The 25,252-nt window shown below is 39.2% G+C and overlaps 1 protein-coding gene across 1 annotated transcript in view; it reads right to left on the bottom strand.

The window, feature by feature from the left end:
• LOC306881418 (alpha-N-acetylgalactosaminide alpha-2,6-sialyltransferase 3-like) overlaps positions 1-24,884 on the bottom strand; it is a 119,308-nt gene extending 94,424 nt beyond the window's left edge. The window contains exon 1 of the mRNA XM_079435513.1: positions 24,634-24,884. Coding sequence (XP_079291639.1) covers positions 24,634-24,651 — 18 coding nt within the window. The 5' untranslated portion in view covers positions 24,652-24,884. The remainder of the gene's footprint in view (positions 1-24,633) is intronic.
• Between the last annotated feature and the right edge of the window lie 368 nt (positions 24,885-25,252).

Below are 25,252 nucleotides of genomic sequence, written 5' to 3'. Positions count from 1 at the left end.
CGATTAATCGTTTGACAGCACTATTTAAAATATGTTTTCTATTTTAATATAAACACTATAAATATAAAAAACACTAGGTTTATTTTTTCTATATTCTATCTACTCGCTTTCTTTAAAAAAAAAAAAAAAAAAACCTTGCTATGTGTACTGCATTAGGCTAACTGATACTTGTCATAGCACTTGCATATTGTTGCTCTTTTGTTGGTTTTGATTGCTTCTATTGTCCTCAATTGTAAGTTGCTTTGGATAAAAGTGTCTGCTAAATTACTAAATGTAATAAATGTAATAGATTTTAAAATACGTTTTTTAACTGGTTAAATACTTATGCAATACTTAGTATATTTTCTTAATTCACCCATTATTGAGAGATGTGGTAGGAAATGTTGGACCATGGTTCCATTTAATGTCATAGATAATAAATCAAAATTTTAACAGTGAAAAATAAATAAATAAAATATATTTATTTTTGTGAAGCAAAAGTAGCATTAAGCTGAGTTTTGTATAAGTCATTTTAATTTGAAAGTGGCTCTTATTTGTATGAACACTCATTTATATTTATTTTTATTCAATACTTTCCTTTCAGTTTTATAATGTATTCATATTATACAGATGACTTTTGAATTAAATTAGCTGCTTGAGTAGGTTCGTAGTGTTACATGTGATATCTAAAGCACAGACAAAGAAAGCGCACAAGCTTTACACAGAATCTATTTTCAGAACCCTTCACAGTAATAGCAAGAAATGCAATAGCAAGCATGGAAATTACATTAGCAATGCAAAGATGTTTTCCCCTGAAAAACTGTTTCCACACCCATAGCCATTAAAATCCAATTTCAATTAATAAGAAATTCTAGAAATATTTACTAAGCGTTTGCGCTCTATCCTCTCCTCCACTTCCCAGCTAGTTCTCAAGAATCTAGCCCTCAAAGGAAATGAGACGGCACAACTCACAAACAAAAACTCATCTTCTAATGAAGTGGATTCAGTCATGTGATTGCATTAAAGAGATTGATCGATCACTCGCCCTCATGGCGTTACAAGATTTTCTGAATGTCACTGAATGTATTTTGTGCCAAAGCAATGGAAAAGATCCATAGTTTTGCCCATATATACGGCTCTTGTGTTCACTGTGTGAAGAGTTTTGAAAAAAATAATATATAAGTGTAGCGCCCTCTAGCGTGTCTAGCTATTAGTGTGGAGTGCGCTCCCCGAATTCCTATGTAGCGAGAGATCTCTCTCTCTAATATTAATTAATGCTTTACTATAATTCCCTGATTATTATTTAGTTGTTAGCGGTTACCTTAATAGGAATTTTTAACTGAATGCAAAATGGCAATAACGTGTCTGTATAGCTAAAGGAAAGTGAAACACTAATTGTATGCAGCTATCAATACTATAAGCGCAATAAGCATCAATTGAAATGTCACTTATAGGCTATCTTAATCAGCGCTAATAAACACTTTCACTTTAAACCAGGCTACTGTTAACTCAATAATATTATCTGACTTTAAGTAGGCCTATCAAAATTATCAATATCACAAACCCAATGTAATGAAAATCTTCAACAGAAATACGTTTACACCATTTACTGAAAATATAGTATTTACATATACACGGTTCAAATATCAAAAGTAAAATTCAAATGAAACACAATTCAGTCCAATGACCAGTTATACCAACCCACTCAATTCCCCAAAATTAAAGCTAAGCCGGCAAATGACTAAGTGGCCACTCAATGAAATAAAATAAATACCCAAACAGTCAGAGGAGGACACGTTGCAGGCCTGTAGCGTGGCTTGGGGAGCGGAGAGACCTTAAAAGCACAATGGTTGCTTCGCGCAGTGGCGCAGCAAACAAAACAATGGCTGTAGTAGTGCTGGTCGTCGTCGCGTTGCCGCGGCAACGCGGGTACTGGCGATGCTGGTGGTTGAACACGTCGTCCGACAGCTAAGCAGGGAATGGCTCTGTAGATAAGTGTTTTTCAGACGATGCATAAAGGGCAACCGAGCCGGCTACTCACTGGCAAAGTCCTTGCAGCTAAATCGTGCTGACTAGCCGTCCACTCTGTCTCCTTGTTGAAAACTCTAACCGAGTTTTTATAAACCATCAACCATTACACTGTAAACTTAGTCAAATGTCTGTAACTCACTCTTCGTGCAGTCTACAATTACATTTACTATACACGCATTAACTTTTGGTGTTTACCAATTTCTAACGTGGCAGTCACAGCGCAATTCTCAGTCATGTCTTCCTCTCTCCTTTTTTTCCCGGTCTCGTTCTCCCAACGTTATCTTTTTGCTTCCTCGCGACCTCTCACCCTGACCCCCGATTGGATCTTTCTTCTAGGTAAGTGAATTTTAACTTAACTTATTTTCTAACACACATAAACATTATTTAAACATTTTTTAACAAACATGAAATGTACATTTAAAAGAAAATAACCAAAATAAAAATAGTGCTTTTTAGGAAATACCCCAAAATTCCCATAGGGCTACATCCTCCCCTTACTAAATGTCTAAATGTCCTCATTAGACATAAAACATTATTCCCCAATGCAGCTATGTAGAGAAATTAACTTTTTTTTTTTTTAGAACTATGAGCTCCTACTTAGGAACTAAGTGAAAACCTAGTGTTTTCCTAGTTTAATAATTACTCCTCTATGAACTATGGTAAGTGGTTGCTCACTTGCCTTTCCAGGTTCATCATAGGTAAGTCTCAATACTGGTTTTATTCGTCTTTTCTCAGTTATGCTTGGTCTTAGTACTCTATTAACTTTTGTTTTAGAGCTTAGTTTTCCTTTAGGTGCGTATACAGAATTTCTTCCATCATCCAGGTCTGTTCCGGAATCATAAGGATCCGAATCTGTCACCGCTTGCCCTTCTTCGTCATCTTCTATATTGGACTCTAGCTCTTCTGCTGACTGCACAGGATTTGGTTCTATGGCGTCTTCATACTGTGCACGCTCTGAGACTCCATCGGACACTTCTCTCCTCTTCAGTAGACGTTCCACGTACTCCCGGTATGGTCTACTGGAATGGTCACCCTCCCCATCCGAGGAGGAATCCGTCATCTCTGGGACTTCTTCTCTTTGACTCATGATTGGTTGTTTTTGTCTTGGCTGGACTGAACGTGTTCTTAGTCTCCCTGGGTTTTCTTCACAGGCTTGCTCCACTGGGATCCTCACAGCTTGCCCAATAGGTAAGATGTGGTCACGATGGATGGTTCTTACGCCGCCTCTGCCTCCCTCAGGTCTCACATGGAATACAGGCAAGTTCGGCATCCTTCCTACCACTACATGGGGTATGGAACCCCATCGGCTTTCCAGCTTGTGTTTCCCTTTAAGTCCTAGATTCTTCAGAAGAACTCGGTCTCCCTCCTGTATGTTCTGAAAACGAACCTTTTGATCATATGCTCTCTTGTTCCTCAAGTGAGTCTTGTCAGCAGCATAACTAGCCAGTCGATAGGCTCTTTGCAGGTCACGTTTTAGGCTTTCGACGTACTGGAAATGGTTCCTCTCCTCAGTTCCATCTTTTGACGTTTCAAAGCACAGGTCTACAGGCAGTCTGGCTTCCCTACCGAACATTAAGTAGTAAGGAGAGTATCCCGTCGCATCACTTTTTGTGCTGTTGTACGCATGCACTAATGAGGCTACATGCTGACTCCAGGATCTCTTCTTCTCTTGGCCTAACGTAGCCAGCATAGAGAGCAGAGTACGGTTGAAACGCTCCGGCTGGGGGTCCCCCTGAGGGTGATACGGAGTCGTTCGTGATTTCCGTATACCCAAGTTTGTCAGCAGTTCCCTTATCAGTCTCGCCTCAAAATCTCTTCCCTGATCAGAATGAATCCTAACAGGTAAGCCATAGTGAACGAAATACTTTTCAACTAGGATCTTAGCTACTGTCAGGGCTTTCTGATTCTTTGCAGGAAAGGCTTGTGCATATCTTGTATAGTGATCGGTCACAACCAGGACGTTACTAATGCCTCTGGAATCGGGTTCCATTGACAAAAAGTCAATACACACCAGGTCCATAGGACCACTGCTGGTGATTTGGTGTAGGAAAGCAGCTTTCTTGGCAGGTGTTTTACGAGTGATGCACAGTCCACAATTCCGCACATATTCCTCGGTGTCATGAGCCATTTTGGGCCAGTAGAATCTTACTCTTAGTAGTTGAGTTACCCTCTCCACACCTAGGTGGCCCATGTCGTCATGAAGAGAGTGCAACACCACTTCTCTGAACTCAGCAGGCAGCACCAGCTGTAGTGCCTCCTCTGCAGCTTGCTTGCTTGCTCTGTACAGAAGTCCATCTCTCATCACGAGTCTGCCAACTTCCCTCTTCATCAGTAGCATCTCTGGGTCTAAGTCTTTGTTTCTAGGCCAGACTCCCTGTTTCAATGCTTCAATCACGCGTCTGATCACAGCATCCCTCTTCTGGGCAGCCATCAAGTCCACTTTCGATAGTTGCTCCAGTGAGCTGAGGTGTAACTGAGATGGAAAGGAATACACTTCTGGTATACAAGCTGATGAAGCTCCTAATTGTTCCACATATCTGGGGGACGAATTTGGGGATACATCCACTTCCACCCGCCTACATATGGACTTCACTATGTTCGGAGGCATGCCATCCCCCTCCCCGTCTTCAGGCAAGTTGCGAGACAGCAAGTCAGCATCAATGTTTGTCTTTCCAGGCCTATACTTTACGTCGAAGTCATAGGTGGCCAGGGCTGCAAGCCAACGATGACCTGTCGCATTGAGTTTGGCCGTGGTAAGTACATAAGTCAAAGGGTTATTGTCGGTGCATACGGTGAACTTGGCTCCATAGAGGTAATCGTGAAATTTATCAACTATAGCCCATTTCAACGCAAGGAACTCTAACTGGTGTACCGGGTATCGCTGTTCAGGAGAGCTCAACTTTCTGCTGGCGAATGCCACCGGTCTTAACCCTTCTGGATGTTCCTGATAGAGTACGGCACCAAGCCCGTCGAAGCTTGCGTCTGTGTGTAGGACATATGGCTTATTGGCATCAGCAAATGCCAGTACCGGTGCATTGAGCAGACACTGAATGATATGGTTGAATGCATCCGTGCAAGACTGATCCCATCGGTCACTGAATGGTTCTGAGTCTTTAAAATATGTCTTGGTCTTGTCTGGAGCCTTCTTCCTTCCACGCTGGGTGGGTGCATAGCCCTTTGTCAGTTCCGTGAGGGGCCTAACGATCGCAGAGTAGTTTGCTATAAAGCGTCTATAATACCCACAGAAACCTAAAAAAGACCGCAGTGACTTAAGATCTGTGGGCTTAGGCCACCTAGCGACTGCCTCTAACTTTTCAGGGTCAGTAGCAACACCATCCTCTGACACTATGTGACCCACATACTTAACCCTGGGTTGACAAAATTGGCACTTGTCAAGGGAGAGTTTTAGCCCTACCTCTTCAAGCCTATCTAACACTCGCAGGAGGCGTTCTTCGTGTTCTTCTAATGAACGTCCAAAGACTATGAGATCATCCAAATAAACTAACACCTGAAGGAGATTCATATCGCCGACAGCTTTCTCCATAAGTCTTTGGAACGTGGCAGGCGCTCCCGTTATGCCTTGGGGCATCCTTTCAAATTGAAAAAATCCAAGGGGACAAATGAAGGCAGTTTTTTCTTTGTCCTCCTCCGCCATGGCGATCTGGTAGTAGCCACTACGTAAATCAAGGACAGAAAACCATTTGCTCCCCGTTAAACAATCTAACGCATCGTCTATGCGAGGAGTCGTGTACTGGTCTGGAATGGTACGACTATTAAGGGTCCTATAGTCAATGCACATTCTGATACGCCCAGTCTTCTTTCTGGCTATCACAATTGGTGATGCATACTGGCCACGTGACTCCTTAATTATACCAGCCTTTAACAACTCTTGCAAGTGCTGACGAACATCGTCAATATCTGCTGGAGCTAAACGTCTTGAACGTTCTCTGAATGGATTTGTGTCGGTCATCCTTATATGGTGTTCCACATCCTTTGCCAGGCCAACATCCCACTCATGCAATGAGAATACGCTTGCTCGCTCACATAACTTCTGACGGAGCCGTGCTTTCCATTGTGGGGGTATGGGCGAGTCGCCAAACTGGATCAGTTGAGGGTCTAACTCTGTTGGTACAGTCACTGCCTCAGTTCCAACTTTCAGAGACGGAACGACCAGATCAGCGTGACACAGCTGGCCTAAGACAGTTCCAACTGGAATGACTGTGTCTTTCATGGACTCATTCTGGATAAGGACAGTGAAGTGATCATCCACTGCAGTACCATGCACGACCATAGGCTGCAGCAGTACTCCGGATGGTAATGTAGTGGTGGGTGATGCCTCAACCATCAACATCTCTTTATCCAGAGGCCTCTTCAACTCCACTTCACAGATGGCGCAGCATTCACCACCAGGAGGTAAGGTTAGTGAGCCTGGACCCATCCACTTCACACATGCAATTTCATCCTCTTCACCCTCAGTGGTTGGTTGGTCTGTGTGAACAATGTAGTTCTTGGCCTTTATGCCAAGGGTCTGGGCAATGTCCACTCCGGTAGTCTCTCGGCAGAGCGTGGACAGTCTCTGGAACAGGTTTGCATTTGTGCCTAGGATCACAGGGGTCTTCTCCGAACTTTTTGGACTTGGACAAATCAGAGCAAGGACGGAAAGTGTCTCCTTTGCACCTGCTACCTTCTCTGGAAATTCCAGATCCACTACAACATATCCCAGGTAGGGGTAACTGGTGTCGCTTAAACCCCATATCGCCAACCCGGACACTGGCTGGATTGGGACATCAGGTAAGTGGTGCTTGTACCAGGTCTCAAAGATAATCGTGATTTGAGAGCCGCTATCAAGAAGTGCATCGCAGTGCTGGCCATTTATCTTCACTGGAATGATTGAACAGGGGCCGATCAGTCCTTGAGGAACGCCTCTTTCAAGGGTGGTTACTTCACTTTTCTTAGTTGAGCACCTTGTTTGACAACCGCCTGAGGCTTGAGAAGATGGATCACCCTGTTTAGCTTTCTTCAGAGCGTGTATCAGCTTTTGAATCACTTTGGCCTGATTCTCTGCATTCTGGCATTTGGCAGAGTAATGGCCGTTTTCACCACAGCGATAACAAAAGTTCCCATCTGAGTCGTTAGATGGTTGCTTTCTATTCTCACTCTGGGCTTGTCTTGATGGCTCTACTCGAAGAACTGAAAGAGGGGATTCAGAGACTTTAAGCTTATGGCCTGTCATTTGTTTTTGCAGGTTTTTCACTTGTTTTCTTAACACAGCTACCTCACTATCACCACCTGTCTCGGGCGTGGGCATCTTTGTCCTTGACACAGGCCCTTTGCTATCTGCTACCACCTGGCTAGGCAAAGTACTCAGGGCAGTGAACATTGACTTGAGTTCTTGAATTTCGGTTCTCAAACGCTCAACATCATCCTGTCTACTGTCGGTAGCAGGATTTGTGTGAACTCTCTGGACAGAGGTGTTCAGCCTCATCCTTGATGACTCATACTCTTCTTCACTTCTGATCTCACTCAGCAGTGTCAAGAATGATGGAGGGTTTTCCTTCCTTTCCCTGAGTTTGAGCTGGACAAGCATCATATCGGAGTGGACAGCACCTCTCAGCAGCTGCTCCACTCGAGCACGGTCAGCACGGCCTGTAGGGAGACCTCCACGACGAACTACCCTGGTCAACGACAACTCTACGCGCCTCAGAAAGTCAGACAACTTTTCCTTTGGCTGCTGCTGTAGCAACCTAAAGGCAAAATACAGGTCTTCACCTGTCTCGGCAGACCCAAAAGCACTCTCAATGGCTTCTAAGCACAGAGCAGGACTAACTTCTGGATCAGTAGTCCGCACAGCCTTTACTACAGCTAACGCAGGACCTTTCAGACTTTCCATGATACGTCGTCGTTTCTCCTTAGTGGAACACTCGCTCTCCTCGACCATCAGGCGTGCATGTTCTAACCAATGCTCAAGAGACTCTTCTCCAACTGGAGTTGGCAAAGTACCGGAGAATACTCTCAGACGACGGTAACTGCTGTTCTCACCTGATGGTTTCCCCATCTTATCCAGCAAATCACCCACCGCACGAATAATAGACTCTGCCGAGCCACCCTCTGGCAGGTCTCCCGGCAAACTCTTTAACGGACTCGGAGGAGCAGGACTTTCCGAAGCAATAACAATCATCCATTTTTTTGTCTGGCCCTCTGGCAACAGGTCAGGAGGGACTTTGGAGGGGTCCACCGTCTCTTTGCACTCGCATAACACTCTGTGACTATCCAGCCTCAGACTAACTGTCCGTCCTCTCACTCGCACTCGGCCTAAGGCTTTGATAGTTCCTAGGGCTTCTTCAATCTGGGCATTTGCAACATCTTCAGAACTCAGTACCATGAGGGAATGGGCATCATCCAACTCTTCTCTTCTGCACCAGTCTTTGAGCTCTTGAACTAAGTCTGCAGCGCTACACTTAGCTTCCATTTTCTTTTAGGGTTTTAGCTTAAACTATTTGAATTATTTTTTGAGAAACTAACAAAAATTTAACTGCTACTGCTAACTGCTATTAGTATCAAACTACAAACTAGTTAATTGCATTAATTAAAATCCCGGACGAGCCCCCATTTTATGTAGCGCCCTCTAGCGTGTCTAGCTATTAGTGTGGAGTGCGCTCCCCGAATTCCTATGTAGCGAGAGATCTCTCTCTCTAATATTAATTAATGCTTTACTATAATTCCCTGATTATTATTTAGTTGTTAGCGGTTACCTTAATAGGAATTTTTAACTGAATGCAAAATGGCAATAACGTGTCTGTATAGCTAAATGAAAGTGAAACACTAATTGTATGCAGCTATCAATACTATAAGCGCAATAAGTATCAATTGAAATGTCACTTATAGGCTATCTTAATCAGCGCTAATAAACACTTTCACTTTAAACCAGGCTACTGTTAACTCAATAATATTATCTGACTTTAAGTAGGCCTATCAAAATTATCAATATCACAAACCCAATGTAATGAAAATCTTCAACAGAAATACGTTTACACCATTTACTGAAAATATAGTATTTACATATACACGGTTCAAATATCAAAAGTAAAATTCAAATGAAACACAATTCAGTCCAATGACCAGTTATACCAACCCACTCAATTCCCCAAAATTAAAGCTAAGCCGGCAAATGACTAAGTGGCCACTCAATGAAATAAAATAAATACCCAAACAGTCAGAGGAGGACACGTTGCAGGCCTGTAGCGTGGCTTGGGGAGCGGAGAGACCTTAAAAGCACAATGGTTGCTTCGCGCAGTGGCGCAGCAAACAAAACAATGGCTGTAGTAGTGCTGGTCGTCGTCGCGTTGCCGCGGCAACGCGGGGTACTGGCGATGCTGGTGGTTGAACACGTCGTCCGACAGCTAAGCAGGGAATGGCTCTGTAGATAAGTGTTTTTCAGACGATGCATAAAGGGCAACCGAGCCGGCTACTCACTGGCAAAGTCCTTGCAGCTAAATCGTGCTGACTAGCCGTCCACTCTGTCTCCTTGTTGAAAACTCTAACCGAGTTTTTATAAACCATCAACCATTACACTGTAAACTTAGTCAAATGTCTGTAACTCACTCTTCGTGCAGTCTACAATTACATTTACTATACACGCATTAACTTTTGGTGTTTACCAATTTCTAACGTGGCAGTCACAGCGCAATTCTCAGTCATGTCTTCCTCTCTCCTTTTTTTCCCGGTCTCGTTCTCCCAACGTTATCTTTTTGCTTCCTCGCGACCTCTCACCCTGACCCCCGATTGGATCTTTCTTCTAGGTAAGTGAATTTTAACTTAACTTATTTTCTAACACACATAAACATTATTTAAACATTTTTTAACAAACATGAAATGTACATTTAAAAGAAAATAACCAAAATAAAAATAGTGCTTTTTAGGAAATACCCCAAAATTCCCATAGGGCTACATAAGTATTGCGAAATTCTAGCAATTATTAAAAACTGTAAAGTGTACATTGCATGACATGCCCTGGTGCTGTAATGACAGTCACCAGCAGAGGGATCCCTTCTCTATATGTATGTCCTGCTTTGCTTTTCAGAGAACAAAAGCAGTGTTCACTTCTTATTCTGTCTGAGAAAAAAAAAAGAGGAGAATCTGGAAGCACAAGAACCTATTTTTTCTACACAACTCCAAGTTTGTCATCAAGAGTCTCAGTTGTAGCTGAATAAAATAAAATACTAGAAATGATGTTATGTATGTAAAATTGTATGTAAAATCACCTCAACTATAGCAATCGCTTTTTTAAACCGAAACACATTTTAAAACTTTTCACACATTTATATTGTTCTACCCTGCTAGTAGATTTTATGCAACATCCCAGTACAATTTCTTTTTATGTGTTTTGCCTTATGGAGTTAATTTTCTCCAATGTCAGTAGCTGACAGTAGTTCCATCCACTTATTTTTATGCAAATTGTGGGATACTGCATACAAAAAAAGGTGTTGGAAACACCATGATGTGTATTGCAATATCATAATAAACATATGTTATTTATTTTTTTTTGCAATGGAAACACATTCACTTAAAAAAAGAATCCTAGATGTGCATCAAAAAATTGTGATGAAAAATGTTCATTAGAAAAATACTACTGGACCATTATCGTCGCACAGCATCTCAAATCCTCCTCTGGTCCTTCAGAAATGCCAGAGCCAAACCTTGTCATCAAAATGACTGGCTACTATCACCTAGAACTGTCTGACACCCAAAACGCCACAGACATAAGACATCTGCAGCAGATCGCTGCCGAACATGAGGTTTGTCAGACAGATCTGGTTTCTTTTTATAGAATAGACTGACCGCATGATCTACAGTGTTATTTTAGTACCACTGATTATACTATTATAGTTGTTGATATTTTGGATTAGGCTTTATTTTTCTATTTTCTATTTTTATAAAAAGTCATTTTGTTACACGTTTATCAATTTTATTATTATTATTTTTATTTAATATGTCTATTATTTATAGTATGTAGTTTAGTCTCCAGTTTCAGTTATAGTTTATACCCCCAGTTTTGGTTCAGTTCTTGGTTAATCTCGTTGATGTTAAGTTTGGTTTTTCATCATCTCATGCATTTTGTGTGATTTTTTTTTTTTACACTGTTAAAAAGAATGTTGTGGTCAATAGCGTCAAATTCAGGACTAAGGTCCAGAAACACTAACAGATTGTAAATTGTATCTGAAGTTTATAGCTTCTTCAGAGATGTGTATTGGTATATACTCCCTTAGCATAAGTCACATAAGGCAGTAGATTTACAGCTAGGTCATACTCCTTCCATTTGTTAAATTGTTTAAATGTACTCCAAAGGGATTTTTTTCTATCCACGACCTTGATCTGCAAAGACATTCTTTAAGTGTTCTTTTTTTTACCAGAGATGATTTAGTTGTATCATAATAAAGGCTGTGAATTGTATTAATATATTAAATATATATTATATAAATAAATGGGACTTTATATTATTATTTTAGTCAAAAGTAACATTACTTTTGCATGTGTAATGTAAAAAATAATAATAATATTTTACAATTCTTACTGTTTCTGTATAATAAATTAATTAGTATTTTGTGTAATTGAATTTTTTAGTTCATTGGCACCAGTGCTGACATATAAAATCATAACAATAAACTATAATCAATCAATAAATTAATTAATAAATAAATTTTACCAAAGTAAGCACTGTAAAAATGGATAAATCCCTCCAGTAAAGACTCTGAAACACTGTCCTACTGGTGGCTTTCAATGCATTGTTCTTCCTTTATTACATTTTTCATATCAATTTGCACACTTTTTTCATAGATATGCCAATTACACTTGAAAGCTCCCTGTCTGTCCTGTTTCTCTGACAACACTGAACTGTTTAGCATTTAAAAGGCTTTCATAAAACCAGGTCAGTGAAGATGTAATCATGGTAACATGACACATCACTAGAGAGCTCTCAGCCAATTTGTCACAAATTCTCCACAGTGCATGAGCTCGTTCCTCCTCAACCACCCCAATTAAAACTTCATTAGGGGAAAATTGAGTAGAGTAAAATATGTGGCTTTAGGCTTTTGAAATATATAAACACTATTAACTAGCTCACAGGTTACAATTCCATACTCATGGATCATAACAGTATTTGACGTCAAAGCATAATCTCTAAAATGGAGATGCCTAAAAATATATATTTCAAATTCTGACTATATTGTGGCACAACTTTAATGTATTATCTTCTTAGGAGACCGAATGGTTTCTAACTTTCAGAAGCCCTGGCATAAGCGATACATATTAGACAGTGGACATATCATATAATTATTGAATATAGGACAGTTAGTTTTAAACAGCTGACATATTATATTACTATTGAATATAGTGTAGTTATTTTTGAAATGTATTCCACAACAGGTTGAAAAAATAATTTGTAAAGTATTTTGCTAGTAAAGTTTGACTTTGGATTAATTATTAAAGTTGACATGAAATGAAAAACTCGAGAAGTGAAAAATCTGCCGGTGCACTTTTAAGATACTTTAAAACAAGCCTAAATACTTAATTCACTGCTTTTAAAATAATCTTGATTAAAGATTTTTAGATATATTTTACTGGAAAAGACAAAATTGCAATTCGTCTTGCATCTTATCCTCAAATCGAATGTCATTTAAAAAAAAAAAGAAAAGAAAAACATTTATTATAGAACATGGATTGGAAAGCGTTTTAGCTTTAGCATAAAAATATAACTGCGCATGTGACAACTTAATGCTGGAGAACACTAGGGCTGGGTAAAAAATATCGATTCTCCGATTTTAATCGATCTTCAGTTTAACGCAACGATATAGATTCGGGAAATCCCCGAATCGTTTCTTAATGCGCGTGCTTCACGTAAGAGGACATGAATATTCACCTCTCGTCCTGAAGGTGTCACCATCTTTCGAATTGCTCCACTAAAAAAAACAACTGTGTGCACCCTATTATTAATGTAGATGTGTATTTCAGTAATAAACTTAAGTAGGAGAGTTTCAGTTACCAGCATTTATATCAAAATATGGATCCCATGTCTGCAAAACTAACATTTTAAATGAAATATTGATAGCTAATCGATATCGAATCGAATCGAAATCGAATCGAATCGAAACCATAAAAATAAGAATCGAATCGAATCGAATCGCAGAATTGGTCACAATACCCAGCCCTAGAGAACACAATTCAAATTTATAAAACAACTTTTTTTTTTTCAATTGTATGTGGAATCTGTTCATAGAACAAGGCAGAACATGTATTATTTGTAGCTTTCTATACAATGAGAAAGCCTACACCTGCATAGTATTTCTCATACATACATCCTTTATTCTAGTAAAAATACCTGAGACCACAACAAGAACATTGACAAACCATATATTGTAGTAATTGTGAATCTATTGGATTCATGTTTCTATTCTGGCTGATGTTACCACAAATCAAATAATTAACCATCATTTCATTTCGTAATTCCAGTTGTGATTCTGTATGTTTTTCAATAAAAACCATAGATACTGAGGAGGAAAAAAGAAGCATGATTTCAGTTTACAATTTTGTGTTTTCGTCACTATAGTACAGACAAGAACACCTATTATGGCCAATTTTCATACACTGCAATTTCCCGCAATAATTTTTCAGTTGCCATTTTTAGCACCATTTTCACTTAAATATGATCTCCACTTCCTTTGAATTTCATTAATACAGTAGCCTGCAACAATCATGCCAGCGTTTTTCTATCAACTTCATGGTTGTCCACACAAATCATTCAGTAACTTACATCTGACACAGTGCTGTGCTCTCCGAGGCCAAGACAATGCTCGGGTGATTAATGTGAACGCTGAGCTGCTTTCTGACACCCTGCACTTAAAACAATTGAGCACCATTATTCCTGGCGAGGGTCACACAAAAAGCTTCTCGTTCGCTGATGTACTTCTTTGGCTTTATATCTTGGAATGACCTGGAACTTTGCCAAGACACATATATCAGCTCAGTTGCTGCCTTGTGAAATTATCGTGGCATTTTTAGATCTAGGACGCTGTGTACTCGAGGCAGGTCCCCGGCAATGACCATCTGCTTCAGGAAATAGCTACACCGTCAGAGAAATACTAAGCCAGCACTGGGAATACTGTATGATATCTGGCAACGTGGCAATACACTGGCTTTAGTGAATTGCTTTTAAGTGCATGTTTTAAACTGTATGACTTTCTCCATACAACCAGAGTGATGGACATAGAAAATCTGAGTGACCATAGAGCCATGTGAACTTCTATTGCATTACAACACACATTTGCTATACCTCATAAGCTCAAGATGCATATAAGATGTAAAGAGAAGACTTTGAATGAGCCAATAACATAATAAATTCAATAAAAATAATTAAAAATATCAATTTTTGGTCATATAATCATCCTGAAAATGTGTTTTTCTTTCCTTATTTTCTTTCTTGTTCTTTCATTTTTGATAATGTATTTGTTGCTTTGAATCCACATTTTGTGACAATGGAATACATGAATGCAGTGGAATGTTATGTTCTATGTGTTATTAAATATCTTCCGTTTTAGTATTCACTTTCAAATTTAATTGAATTAAAAAGTTAAAAGGAAAACTTCGCAACTTCTGTCCCTCTTGGCAGTGCCAAATGATATGAAATTAACATTTCCCATGAAATCTAATTTAACAGCTCCATTCATAAATCATAATTATAAGCTAACAGCTGTGAATCAGAGCAAAGCAAGGAGACAGTTTTGATCTTATATGTAGCCTATGTGCTAAATAAATAGAGTTTTGTTAAATTCTTGCCTAAATTTCTTCAGTTTTATGCAAGAAAATATATTTTTTTTTATTTGAGAGAGAGAGAGAGAGAGAGGGTTAAGTATCCATAAAGTTTGCATTTTCTTACTATGGAAAGATTGGAAAGAATCATAATCAATTCTGCTTTCTCAGCAAACCTATTTATTCTCTGAGGGAGAGATTAATGCTTCACAACATCTGGGTTTGCAATGGAAAATTCACACGGTATCATTCCTTAAATAGACATTTTAAACAATTCCTTTGAAAAACACAGATCCATATCACTTAAGAGCTTGAGCTAACAGGTGTGTAATGCTTCCTGCTAAACACAAACACACAAACTTGCATCTGTCTTTCTCAAGGTCCAGGTATTAGATGTCAGTATAGTCTATGAAGATATCTAACCCTGAGAAAATAGAATTGCACATAGTTTTCTTCCAAATATAGAACTTCTATAGAAGACAAACATATAGTACAGGAACTTGTGAAGTGGAAAAGGAAATCTCAACTTACTCTCCGGTTTTGAGTTTGTAAAAAGAGACGAAAGGCACTGGTGGGACCTGGAGTGATAGATTAGCTGATCTTTTTCAATAACACAATGCAGATGCAAGCAGTGCTTGAAGTGGAAAAAAAGAAGTGCCGGTGTTTGAATTATTGCAGGTTTGAATGTTTCATGAAATATTTGAATCAAGTAAAATCTCTATTTTAAATACTTGAACAATATATAAAATAATATATACAGTATACAGGATAATAACGAACATAGCTAGAATCACTGAAGTAAATAAATAATGGACAATCATCGTGACACTGGCTGCCAAACTCTGCCAAAGAAGCACCATAAAAGCACCCTCTCTATTTGTGTTTGGTGGAATGAACCGTTGACCTTCACCTGATCTCCTGAGAACATCACTGCTATTCATCATCATAGATATTTTTGAGGACCTAACCTCACCTCTACCCTAAACCAAACCACTTCTCAACAACATAGAACACATACAGATACAAGTACTGTCACGGCAATTTCTTACAAAAATGTACCAAAAAAGATATTACAAACTATTTGTGATGCACTCCATGTCTTGAAGTCTGAAGCAAATATCTTTACAATATAATATCTTTATGTGAGGAACAAAGTTAGCCTAAGGTTTTAATCACTGGAAACAATTCCGCAGCTACATATCATCCAAATTTCCCATGCCCTGTGTATTGATGCCGAAGAAGTCTCATTAAGTCATCAAGCTTGTTAAAAAATGAAGCACAGGGGTACTTTTAGCATCGTAACTAAAGGCACTTGAATATTAGCGGTGCATCGGATCACAAAACTCACATTTCGGATCATACTACGGATTTTGAGTCACGGATCGGATCATTTTTCAGATCAGCAAAAAAGTTTGCTTTTCATTAATTACTAAAAGCTTACTTTAAGTACTTATATACCCCAGCAGAAACTACTAGCTTAAAGTCAATAATAAAACAAGAATTAAATTACAAGCATAGATGAACAGCCTACAACATAAAATTATTATGGGGAAGTCGTGGCCTAATGGTTAGAGATTTGGACTCGTAATCCAAAGGTTGCGGGTTCGAGTCTCTGGCCGGCAGGGATTGTAGGTGGGGGGAGTGAATGTCCAGCGCTCTCTCCACCCTCAATACCACGACTGAGGTGCCCTTGAGCAAGGCACCGAACTCCCAACTGCTCCCCGGGCGCCGCAGCATAAATGGCTGCCCACTGCTCCAGGTGTGTGTTCACGGTGTGTGTGTTCACTGCTGTGTGTGTGCACTTTGGATGGGATAAATACAGAGCACGAATTCCGAGTATGGGTCACCATACTTGGCTGTCACGTCACTTTCACTTATAGATAAAGACAGTAACAGTAGCATTCAGGTGCAGAAATGTAAAAATTAAGTGTAAAACAACACAGTAATGCTTACTGCATAAGTTAAATACAATTAATCTTTGTTAAAGCTGTGGTGTTGTTTAATTAGCAGACAGAAGCAGGTTTTATAGGCTGCTGTCTCTTTAAGACTAACGTTAAATGCATGGACCTAATACTGACACAAATCCGGTTTCTTTCTCAGCTGTATACCTTAACTTAAGAGTACCTGACTGTGTTTACCAGAATACTTGCCAAAACGGGTATTTTAACATACACATAACTTGACTTTAGCAAGACAAAACACGTGCAAATTATAAACTTTCACTCTATGATGTTAAAGGGGTGGTTGATTGCGATTTCACTTTTTTTAACATTAGTTAGCGTGTAATGCTGCTGTTTGAGCATAAACAATATCTGCAAAGTTGCAATACTGAAAGTTCAATGCACACGGAGATATCGTCTTTTAAAATTCTGAGTTTAATGCCTACAAAAACGACTGGTAAGGGACTACAACGAGTTACTGCGTCATGGACCCAGATAAACCCCGCCGCCGGGAACACGCAGCAAAGGGGACTTTGATTACTAATCTAGTTTATCCTTTAATCTCGGCATTGTGTACTGCAAATATTCATTGTAAATTGCTTTGGATAAAAGCATTTGCTAAATAAATAACTATGCAAATGTGAAACATAAAGTAGTCCATATGACTCACTAATATCCCAAGTCTTCTGAAGGCATACAATAGTGAGGAACAGAAAGCAGTGTGAGTATCTCACATTTAATCTGACAAAGCACTCAAACCTATTTGCATTTATAATAAAATTAAAAACGGTGCATCACGTCGCATTGTGCAGCAGGTATGCATTAAAATTTCAAATTGGAGCCTCTACAACATCGATTCTGGCACCCAACATCACAACAAGATGATATTTTAAGCTCCTTATGTAGCCGAATCTGCGCTGGTTTGAATTGGCCACCTCCAGTTTTTGCTTTGTTTTGCCTCCAGCTAGCGCTGTGACGCAACTGTGACGTCGGCCCTAAAAGGGTCTATACTTGAAAATGTTCCACAACTCTAAAAAATGTTATACTAAATTAAATGTTTAGTCTTAATAGAATAAAGGCAAGGTGAAAGAAAGTTGCACACATCCCCAAAACCGAATAGGGCTCAGGTGCAGGACAAAAAAAATTATTATAGTAAAGAAACAAACAGTGTCCGCACACTGAATTAGCTGCTCCATAAAAAAAATCCTTTATTGCAACGTTTCGACCATCAGGTTTTCGTCAGGCACAGATAACAAACTAAGGTACAACACTTAACGCCTTATAAGTAACAGGTGATCATGCCAATTAAACCTGTTTAATCACTGTGTGGGTGTAAACCTACTCCCACACAACAAGATAGAGAAAGAGAGAGAGAATAGAAGAAAAAAAAATAATAATAATTATAATTTACAAATCAGTAGTCACTCTTCAAACTATTCAAACAATACTGAAAATAAATAAATTCTATAAAAAAGGCTTAATGTCAAATTCTTCATTCAAACCATGAGGTGACAACGTATTCAAAGTATAAATCCATAAACATTCCCGTTGTAGAAGTTTCCTCTCAAAATCTTCCCCCCTTGACGGTTTTTGCACTTTCTCTATGCCGATATACTGCAAGGCACTAACATTATGTCCCACTTTATTAAAATGAGACGCGATAGTTCAACTCCCGTTCTAATATTACGCCGATATTCATTAATACGAGTGCGTAATGCTCTCAAAGTATTTCCAACATAAGCAAGACCACACGGACAACGAATAAGGTAGATCACATGTGTAGAAGAACAAATAATTGTACCACGAATTAATATATTACGACCAGTATGTGGGTGGCTAAAAGATTTACATTTATGTGTAAAAGTGCACTGGACACAATTGCCACATCTACAATTACCGGGGGGAAGATTAAGAGTTACAGGTTTCACTAAACTAGAGGAAAACTCTGATCTTACAAGCATGTCACGCAGGTTACTTTGACGTTTAAAAACCAAACAAGGGCATCTTTAAATATATGACACAACTTGGAATCGCTAGAAATAATATGCCAATGCTTGTATAAAACCTTACAGAATTCTACACCCAATGCTGAATAAAAGAACACATTTTTGGTATCTAAAAGCCCAGCATTATAAAAAAGCCTCTCTTTTGTCTGAAAGACTCCTTGTTCATAGCAGGTGTGTCTCACTCGTCCTTAAAAGTGAAGCTGCGGGCTCTTTGATCGCCCCCTGGTGGCTGGCTGCAGTACAGGTCATAAACCCCGCCCTCTCCATGTAAACGAATGGGACTTCAGTCAAAATAAAAAAATGAATTACACTTCCAATACATTATGATTGGGTCTGCGGGAGTTTGATTCCGCGGCTCCACCTCACGACTCTACTGAGCAGACTCTGGCTCCAAACGAATTTCTACTACGCAGACTCTGGCTCCGAACGAATCTCTACTGAGCAGACTCTGGCTCCAAACGAATTTCTACTACGCAGACTCTGGCTCCAAACAAATTTCTACTGCGCAGACTCTGGCTCCAAACGAATTTCTACTACGCAGACTCTGGCTCCAAACAAATTTCTACTGCGCAGACTCTGGCTCCAAACGAATTTCTACTGAGCAGACTCTGGCTCCAAACGAATTTCTACTGCACAGACTCTGGCTCCAAACAAATTTCTACTGCGCAGACTCTGGCTCCAAACAAATTTCTACTGCGCAGACTCTGGCTCCAAACGAATTTCTACTGCACAGACTCTGGCTCCAAACAAATTTCTACTGCGCAGACTCTGGCTCCAAACGAATTTCTACTGCACAGACTCTGGCTCCAAACGAATTTCTACTGCGCAGACTCTGGCTCCGAACTAATCTCTATTGAGCAGACTCTGGCTCCAAACGAATTTCTACTGCACAGACTCTGGCTCCAAACGAATTTCTACTGCACAGACTCTGGCTCCAAACGAATTTCTACTGCGCAGACTCTGGCTCCAAACAAATTTCTACTGCGCAGACTCTGGCTCCGAACTAATCTCTATTGAGCAGACTCTGGCTCCAAACGAATTTCTACTGCACAGACTCTGGCTCCAAACGAATTTCTACTGCACAGACTCTGGCTCCAAACGAATTTCTACTGCGCAGACTCTGGCTCCAAACAAATTTCTACTGCACAGACTCTGGCTCCAAACGAATTTCTACTACGCAGACTCTGGCTCCAAACAAATTTCTACTGCGCAGACTCTGGCTCCAAACGAATTTCTACTGAGCAGACTCTGGCTCCAAACGAATTTCTACTGCACAGACTCTGGCTCCAAACAAATTTCTACTGCGCAGACTCTGGCTCCAAACAAATTTCTACTGCGCAGACTCTGGCTCCAAACGAATTTCTACTGCACAGACTCTGGCTCCAAACAAATTTCTACTGCGCAGACTCTGGCTCCAAACGAATTTCTACTGCACAGACTCTGGCTCCAAACGAATTTCTACTGCGCAGACTCTGGCTCCGAACTAATCTCTATTGAGCAGACTCTGGCTCCAAACGAATTTCTACTGCACAGACTCTGGCTCCAAACGAATTTCTACTGCACAGACTCTGGCTCCAAACGAATTTCTACTGCGCAGACTCTGGCTCCAAACAAATTTCTACTGCACAGACTCTGGCTCCAAACGAATTTCTACTGCGCAGACTCTAGCTCCAAACGAATTTCTACTGCGCAGACTCTGGCTCCAAACGAATTTCTACTGCACAGACTCTGGCTCCAAACGAATTTCTACTGCGCAGACACTGGCTCCAAACGAATTTCTACTGCACAGACTCTGGCTCCAAACGAATTTCTACTGCACAGACTCTGGCTCCAAACGAATTTCTACTAAGCAGACTCTGGCTCCAAACGAATTTCTACTAAGCAGACTCTGGCTCCGAACGAATCTCTACTGCGCAGACTCTGGCTCCGAACGAATCTCTACTGAGCAGACTCTGGCTCCAAATGACGTCATTTACTCAAGATGGCAGCGGCCATACTGAGATGTATTCGCTTCACTTTTCTATAGTGGAAGGAAGCGGAGACACGTCGTCCATCTTTTTTACAGTCTATTGTTCATACTATAGGCATGCAGGGACATTGAGTAACACTGTTTACAAATCATCTAAATCAAACGTGACACTTGGGATGATGGTCCAAGATGTCATCATAATTCATCACATACTATTTATAATCAATGGGGTGGAAACATACAATAATAACAGCACAAATGATCTAGGGCATTCGTGGCACTGTATATTAGAGGGTAATTGTTGATTAATTATGTGCTGATTAAATGAATCAAGCAACTGATGAGAAGAAATCTCTAAAACGGTTAAACAGTTCACCTTATAGTGTCATTTTTAATAAATTATTATTTATTGATTTATTTGTTTAGTCATTAAGCAGACGCTTTTATCCAAAGCGACTTACAAATGAGGACAATCATTTGATAAGCATCTTATTAAACAATAAAATTACCTGCAATACAAAATACAAAATCTTCCATTCGAAATTCTACTTCATTAAAGAAAGGCAAACAAAATTCATTCTGGATTCACATCTGTTGTGTGCTAATGGATCAGAAGTGTAAATCCTCAAAAAGCCACACAAGCAGATGCCTGCAATATCTCTCCCTGGCCTCCTCACATTCCTGCTAAGCTACTTACCCACATCAACACTGTTACCATTCCAAGCCAGATTACTAGTCAAATGAGATACCATTCACTTCCTGACCTAGCTGTCTTTCTCCGCCTCCCAAACAAGGCTGAGCTACCAGTACAAAACTAAACGTTGCAAAATGACACATCCAGACATCAGTCACCTTGTAGGACATCCGAATGGAACAAGGACCAAATTGGATTTAATAAAGGGGAAATCGTCTTGTTGGAAGGTTAATGTGTAAAGTACTTGCTAATCCATCTTACCTGCAACCTTTTAAGCTTGGCTTTGTTACACAGCAAAACATGCTTTGAAGTGTTGCATGTGCCATGTCTCTGAACCAGGGCTATTAAAGGAAGTAGTTCAGCCAAAATTAAAATTGGGTCCCTATTTACTCATCCCTTGTATCGTGACATCTGGGTTACAATGGGTTAAAAAAGAAATACATTTTAATGACTAAATCTTTATAGACAATTTCCATTTTTCCAGGTATAACAACCTAAATTTAGGACAGGATAATCAGCATATCTGTGCACATCCCATCAGATTGCTTTTTTATATGTTGTTTTTTGCAGCGTAGAGCATTATAACCAATCACACACATTTCTTTTGAGGTTATGAATGCAATGGCCAATCAGAGGTGTTTAGATTAGTCAGTGAGTTTCTAAAATATATCATTTATATACAGTTGGTTATTACTGGTAACAGTTTAAAATATTTTGACTGCAAGCAATTGGTTAAATTTAAGTATTTGGCATTACAGACAACACAGATACAATATAAAACTTGCCCTGATGAATATAAAAAAAAAATGCTCCTGGACATCAATACAAGGGAGTTAATATTGACCCTTAATGGAAATGTTAATTTCTGACCCTGGCAGGGACGTGTTAAAATGATCAGAATTGACAGTGAAGACATTTATCATGTTAACAAAAATTATATTTAAAAAATGCTTTTACCTAAAAAATATTTCAGTATTTTTACTGTATTTTTGATTGAATAAATGCAGCACTGATGAGTTTAAAATACTTTTAAAAGAAAGAAAGAAAGAAAGAAAGAAAGAAAGAAAGAAAGAAAGAAAGAAAGAAAGAAAGAAAGAAAGAAAGAGAGAGAAATCTTAGCAACCCCTTTACAGTGGCATTAAGATGTCTAATGCACCAAATGTGATGTCAGTATGTGTGTGTGAGTGGTGCTGGATTAGTCAGATTACAATGTGTACAGAGAAAGCTCATTTTAATTGGCTAATTGGACTAATACCTGTTTAGTAAAGTTTGCTATGCTGAATAACTCCTAGTTGCATTTCTCTCCTATTGTGTTTGTGTCAATACACAAAATGCTTATTTTTGACTGTTGGACCACTCCAAAGTTAAACCTCTTAAAATTATCCTAATAGAATTGTGTGTAATCCCATCCAAACTGTCTGTTTCTCCTGATCGTACTGATAATCTCTGGATTTAGATTCCTTGGGTCTTTAATACTTTCTCAAATGTTTAACTTATTTGCAATTGCAACACCCAGATTGTCTTCATTTCAGACATTCTTCCCATTTAAAACACACATTACAATTTTTTTGTCTACATAATCTGTTAAAATCACTAGGTCATTACAAGCAAATTCATCAGAATAAACAAAGTAAACTTTTAGAGAGTTTGACAATCTAATATAGGCTCGATTTTCTTATTACACTACCCAGTGTTTCCAATCAATTACAAGATAATTTACTAGATAACTTCTCAACTAAAACTAAAATCGAAATTGCAATATGGCTTACTATGCTTATCAAATCGCAAAAGACTGTGATTGATTATACTTAATTTAATAAATTATTGACATTTAAATACAATGCAGTAAAAACTAATTCTGAAATATTTTATTTTAATAGTAATATATTACTATTTTAGGAATAATTAGTAATAATAAATTAGTTGTTATATATTTTTTTATATAAACTGTGCTTCCTAACATATTAAAAATATTATGAATCAACCAAAATACATTAAATTACACCATCAAAACTAAATTAAATGGTTTGGCCAAGTAGAAATAGCTTTTTAAGGTAACATCTGCAGGTCTTTTTACAGTGAATTATGCATGCAGAAGGCTGAGTGCAGGCCGAACTGACCACTGCGGCCTTGTGAAGTGGACAACGCTGGAACTAATTCTCAGCGATTACAAAGAGGCTCTCAGTGGGACACCGCACTCTGACCAGCTCTTGAAGGTTACATTACCATCACAAAACCATCCAAACTGTCCAGAAGAAAACCAATGCGCTTAAAGAGAATTCAAGGAATTCCAATAGAACTCCAACACTTCACATCCACATAAGCAGGAACATGTATTTTATATGAGCAGCTTTAAATAGTTCATCTGTTGCTCTTCTCTGTTTACTGATTGCCGTCTGAAGCAGCTGTATAGATTAAGGGTAATGATAAAGCGTTGACAAAGGCGCCTCTTTATCAGACAGTACAGCCAACTGAGACTATTTACAGCCATACAGGAATCTCCTGATTATATGTCTTCAGTTTCAATGAATGGCATGCAAGCATTGTAATTGAAATTAAAATTGTTACTTGTTGAACATAGTTGCTGAACAACCCATTGCATCCCTTCCATCCAGCTGTTAAGTGCTGTTTCTTTTGCTGACACGGTTTTGCACTCACTGTGAATATTAACAAAATCAAAACAAACAATATAGAACTGTCCTTTTGTCACATCACATACACATTATCCAAAAATATAAATAAATAAACAAACCCTCCAACCACATATGATGAGTAAGTTAGTGGTATCCTGCTGCATGAAGCTCTTCATTTGTTTCTGAATAGAAGGTTGTGAAACCTCAGGGAGGATATAAAAACAATATGCATCACTGGTTGTAATAAAGTGCATATTACTTTAAAACTAATAACTTTATTGCATTGTATGGCTCTTACAACGAAGGTCTTTGCAGACTCAGACATCGCATAAACCAGGATGCCTCAAATAAATCTGGTTGCTAAGTGTAAGCAAACTGAGTGCTCTACATTACCACATGAAGCTTCAACCACACAGTTACATTCATTACAAAAGAACCAAGCTATTAGCAGAATCCTCCGTTCCTCGTTGCACACTTCTGACTTTAAAATACCAACAGTGCGAATGCTATCTGAGCAGCACGTTATTGCGCATCCATACATTAACGAGATATGAGACAAACACTCAGCTGCTCGACTTACCTTGCAGATCCAGGCCATCTTAAAACTGAATAATAGCTCGCACTGCTGAAGTCCTCGTCCCTGTCTATAGACGGAAAGGCCAGTATTGGCGGATTAATGATTTATTTATATGCGCCATGGATGTCCGACGTTCGTGCTGCGATGAAACATTTCAGTAAATATTGTAGAATACCGTTATTCACGCTCTATTCCCTGATCTACGGAGCTCGGGTGGACGTGCGCTCCTATTGGCTCATAGCTATGTGAGCCCCGCCCCCTTCATCATGTGACTGGTATTTAATTCTTGTGCTGTTCAGCGCACTGTAATGTACAGAATAGCCAGTGTGGATGACAGCAATTAACTTCACTATTGTTACAAAGAGAGTAGGCCTATATACATGCGATAGATAGACAGACAGTGTGTGTCTATGAGAGGTCAATGAAAATATCTTCATGCAAACAGCTGAACAATTCCAGATGCTCGTGAATATATCTGACTGACACATTAAAAAAGGTGTTTACTTGCTGAGGACAAATTTTCATTTTTGGATGAAGAGATGAAAAGTATGTTGTTCAAAAGTTTTGGAGTTTTTTGAAACAAGTCTCTTATGCTCACCAATTCTGTATTTTGTTGATTAAA

Source organism: Barbus barbus (assembly GCF_936440315.1).
Source record: "Barbus barbus genome assembly, chromosome: 15".
In the NCBI taxonomy this organism is placed as follows: Eukaryota; Metazoa; Chordata; class Actinopteri; order Cypriniformes; family Cyprinidae; genus Barbus; species Barbus barbus.
Note: the sequence above shows the minus strand (reverse complement) of the source record. Positions and strands in the feature narration are given on the sequence as shown.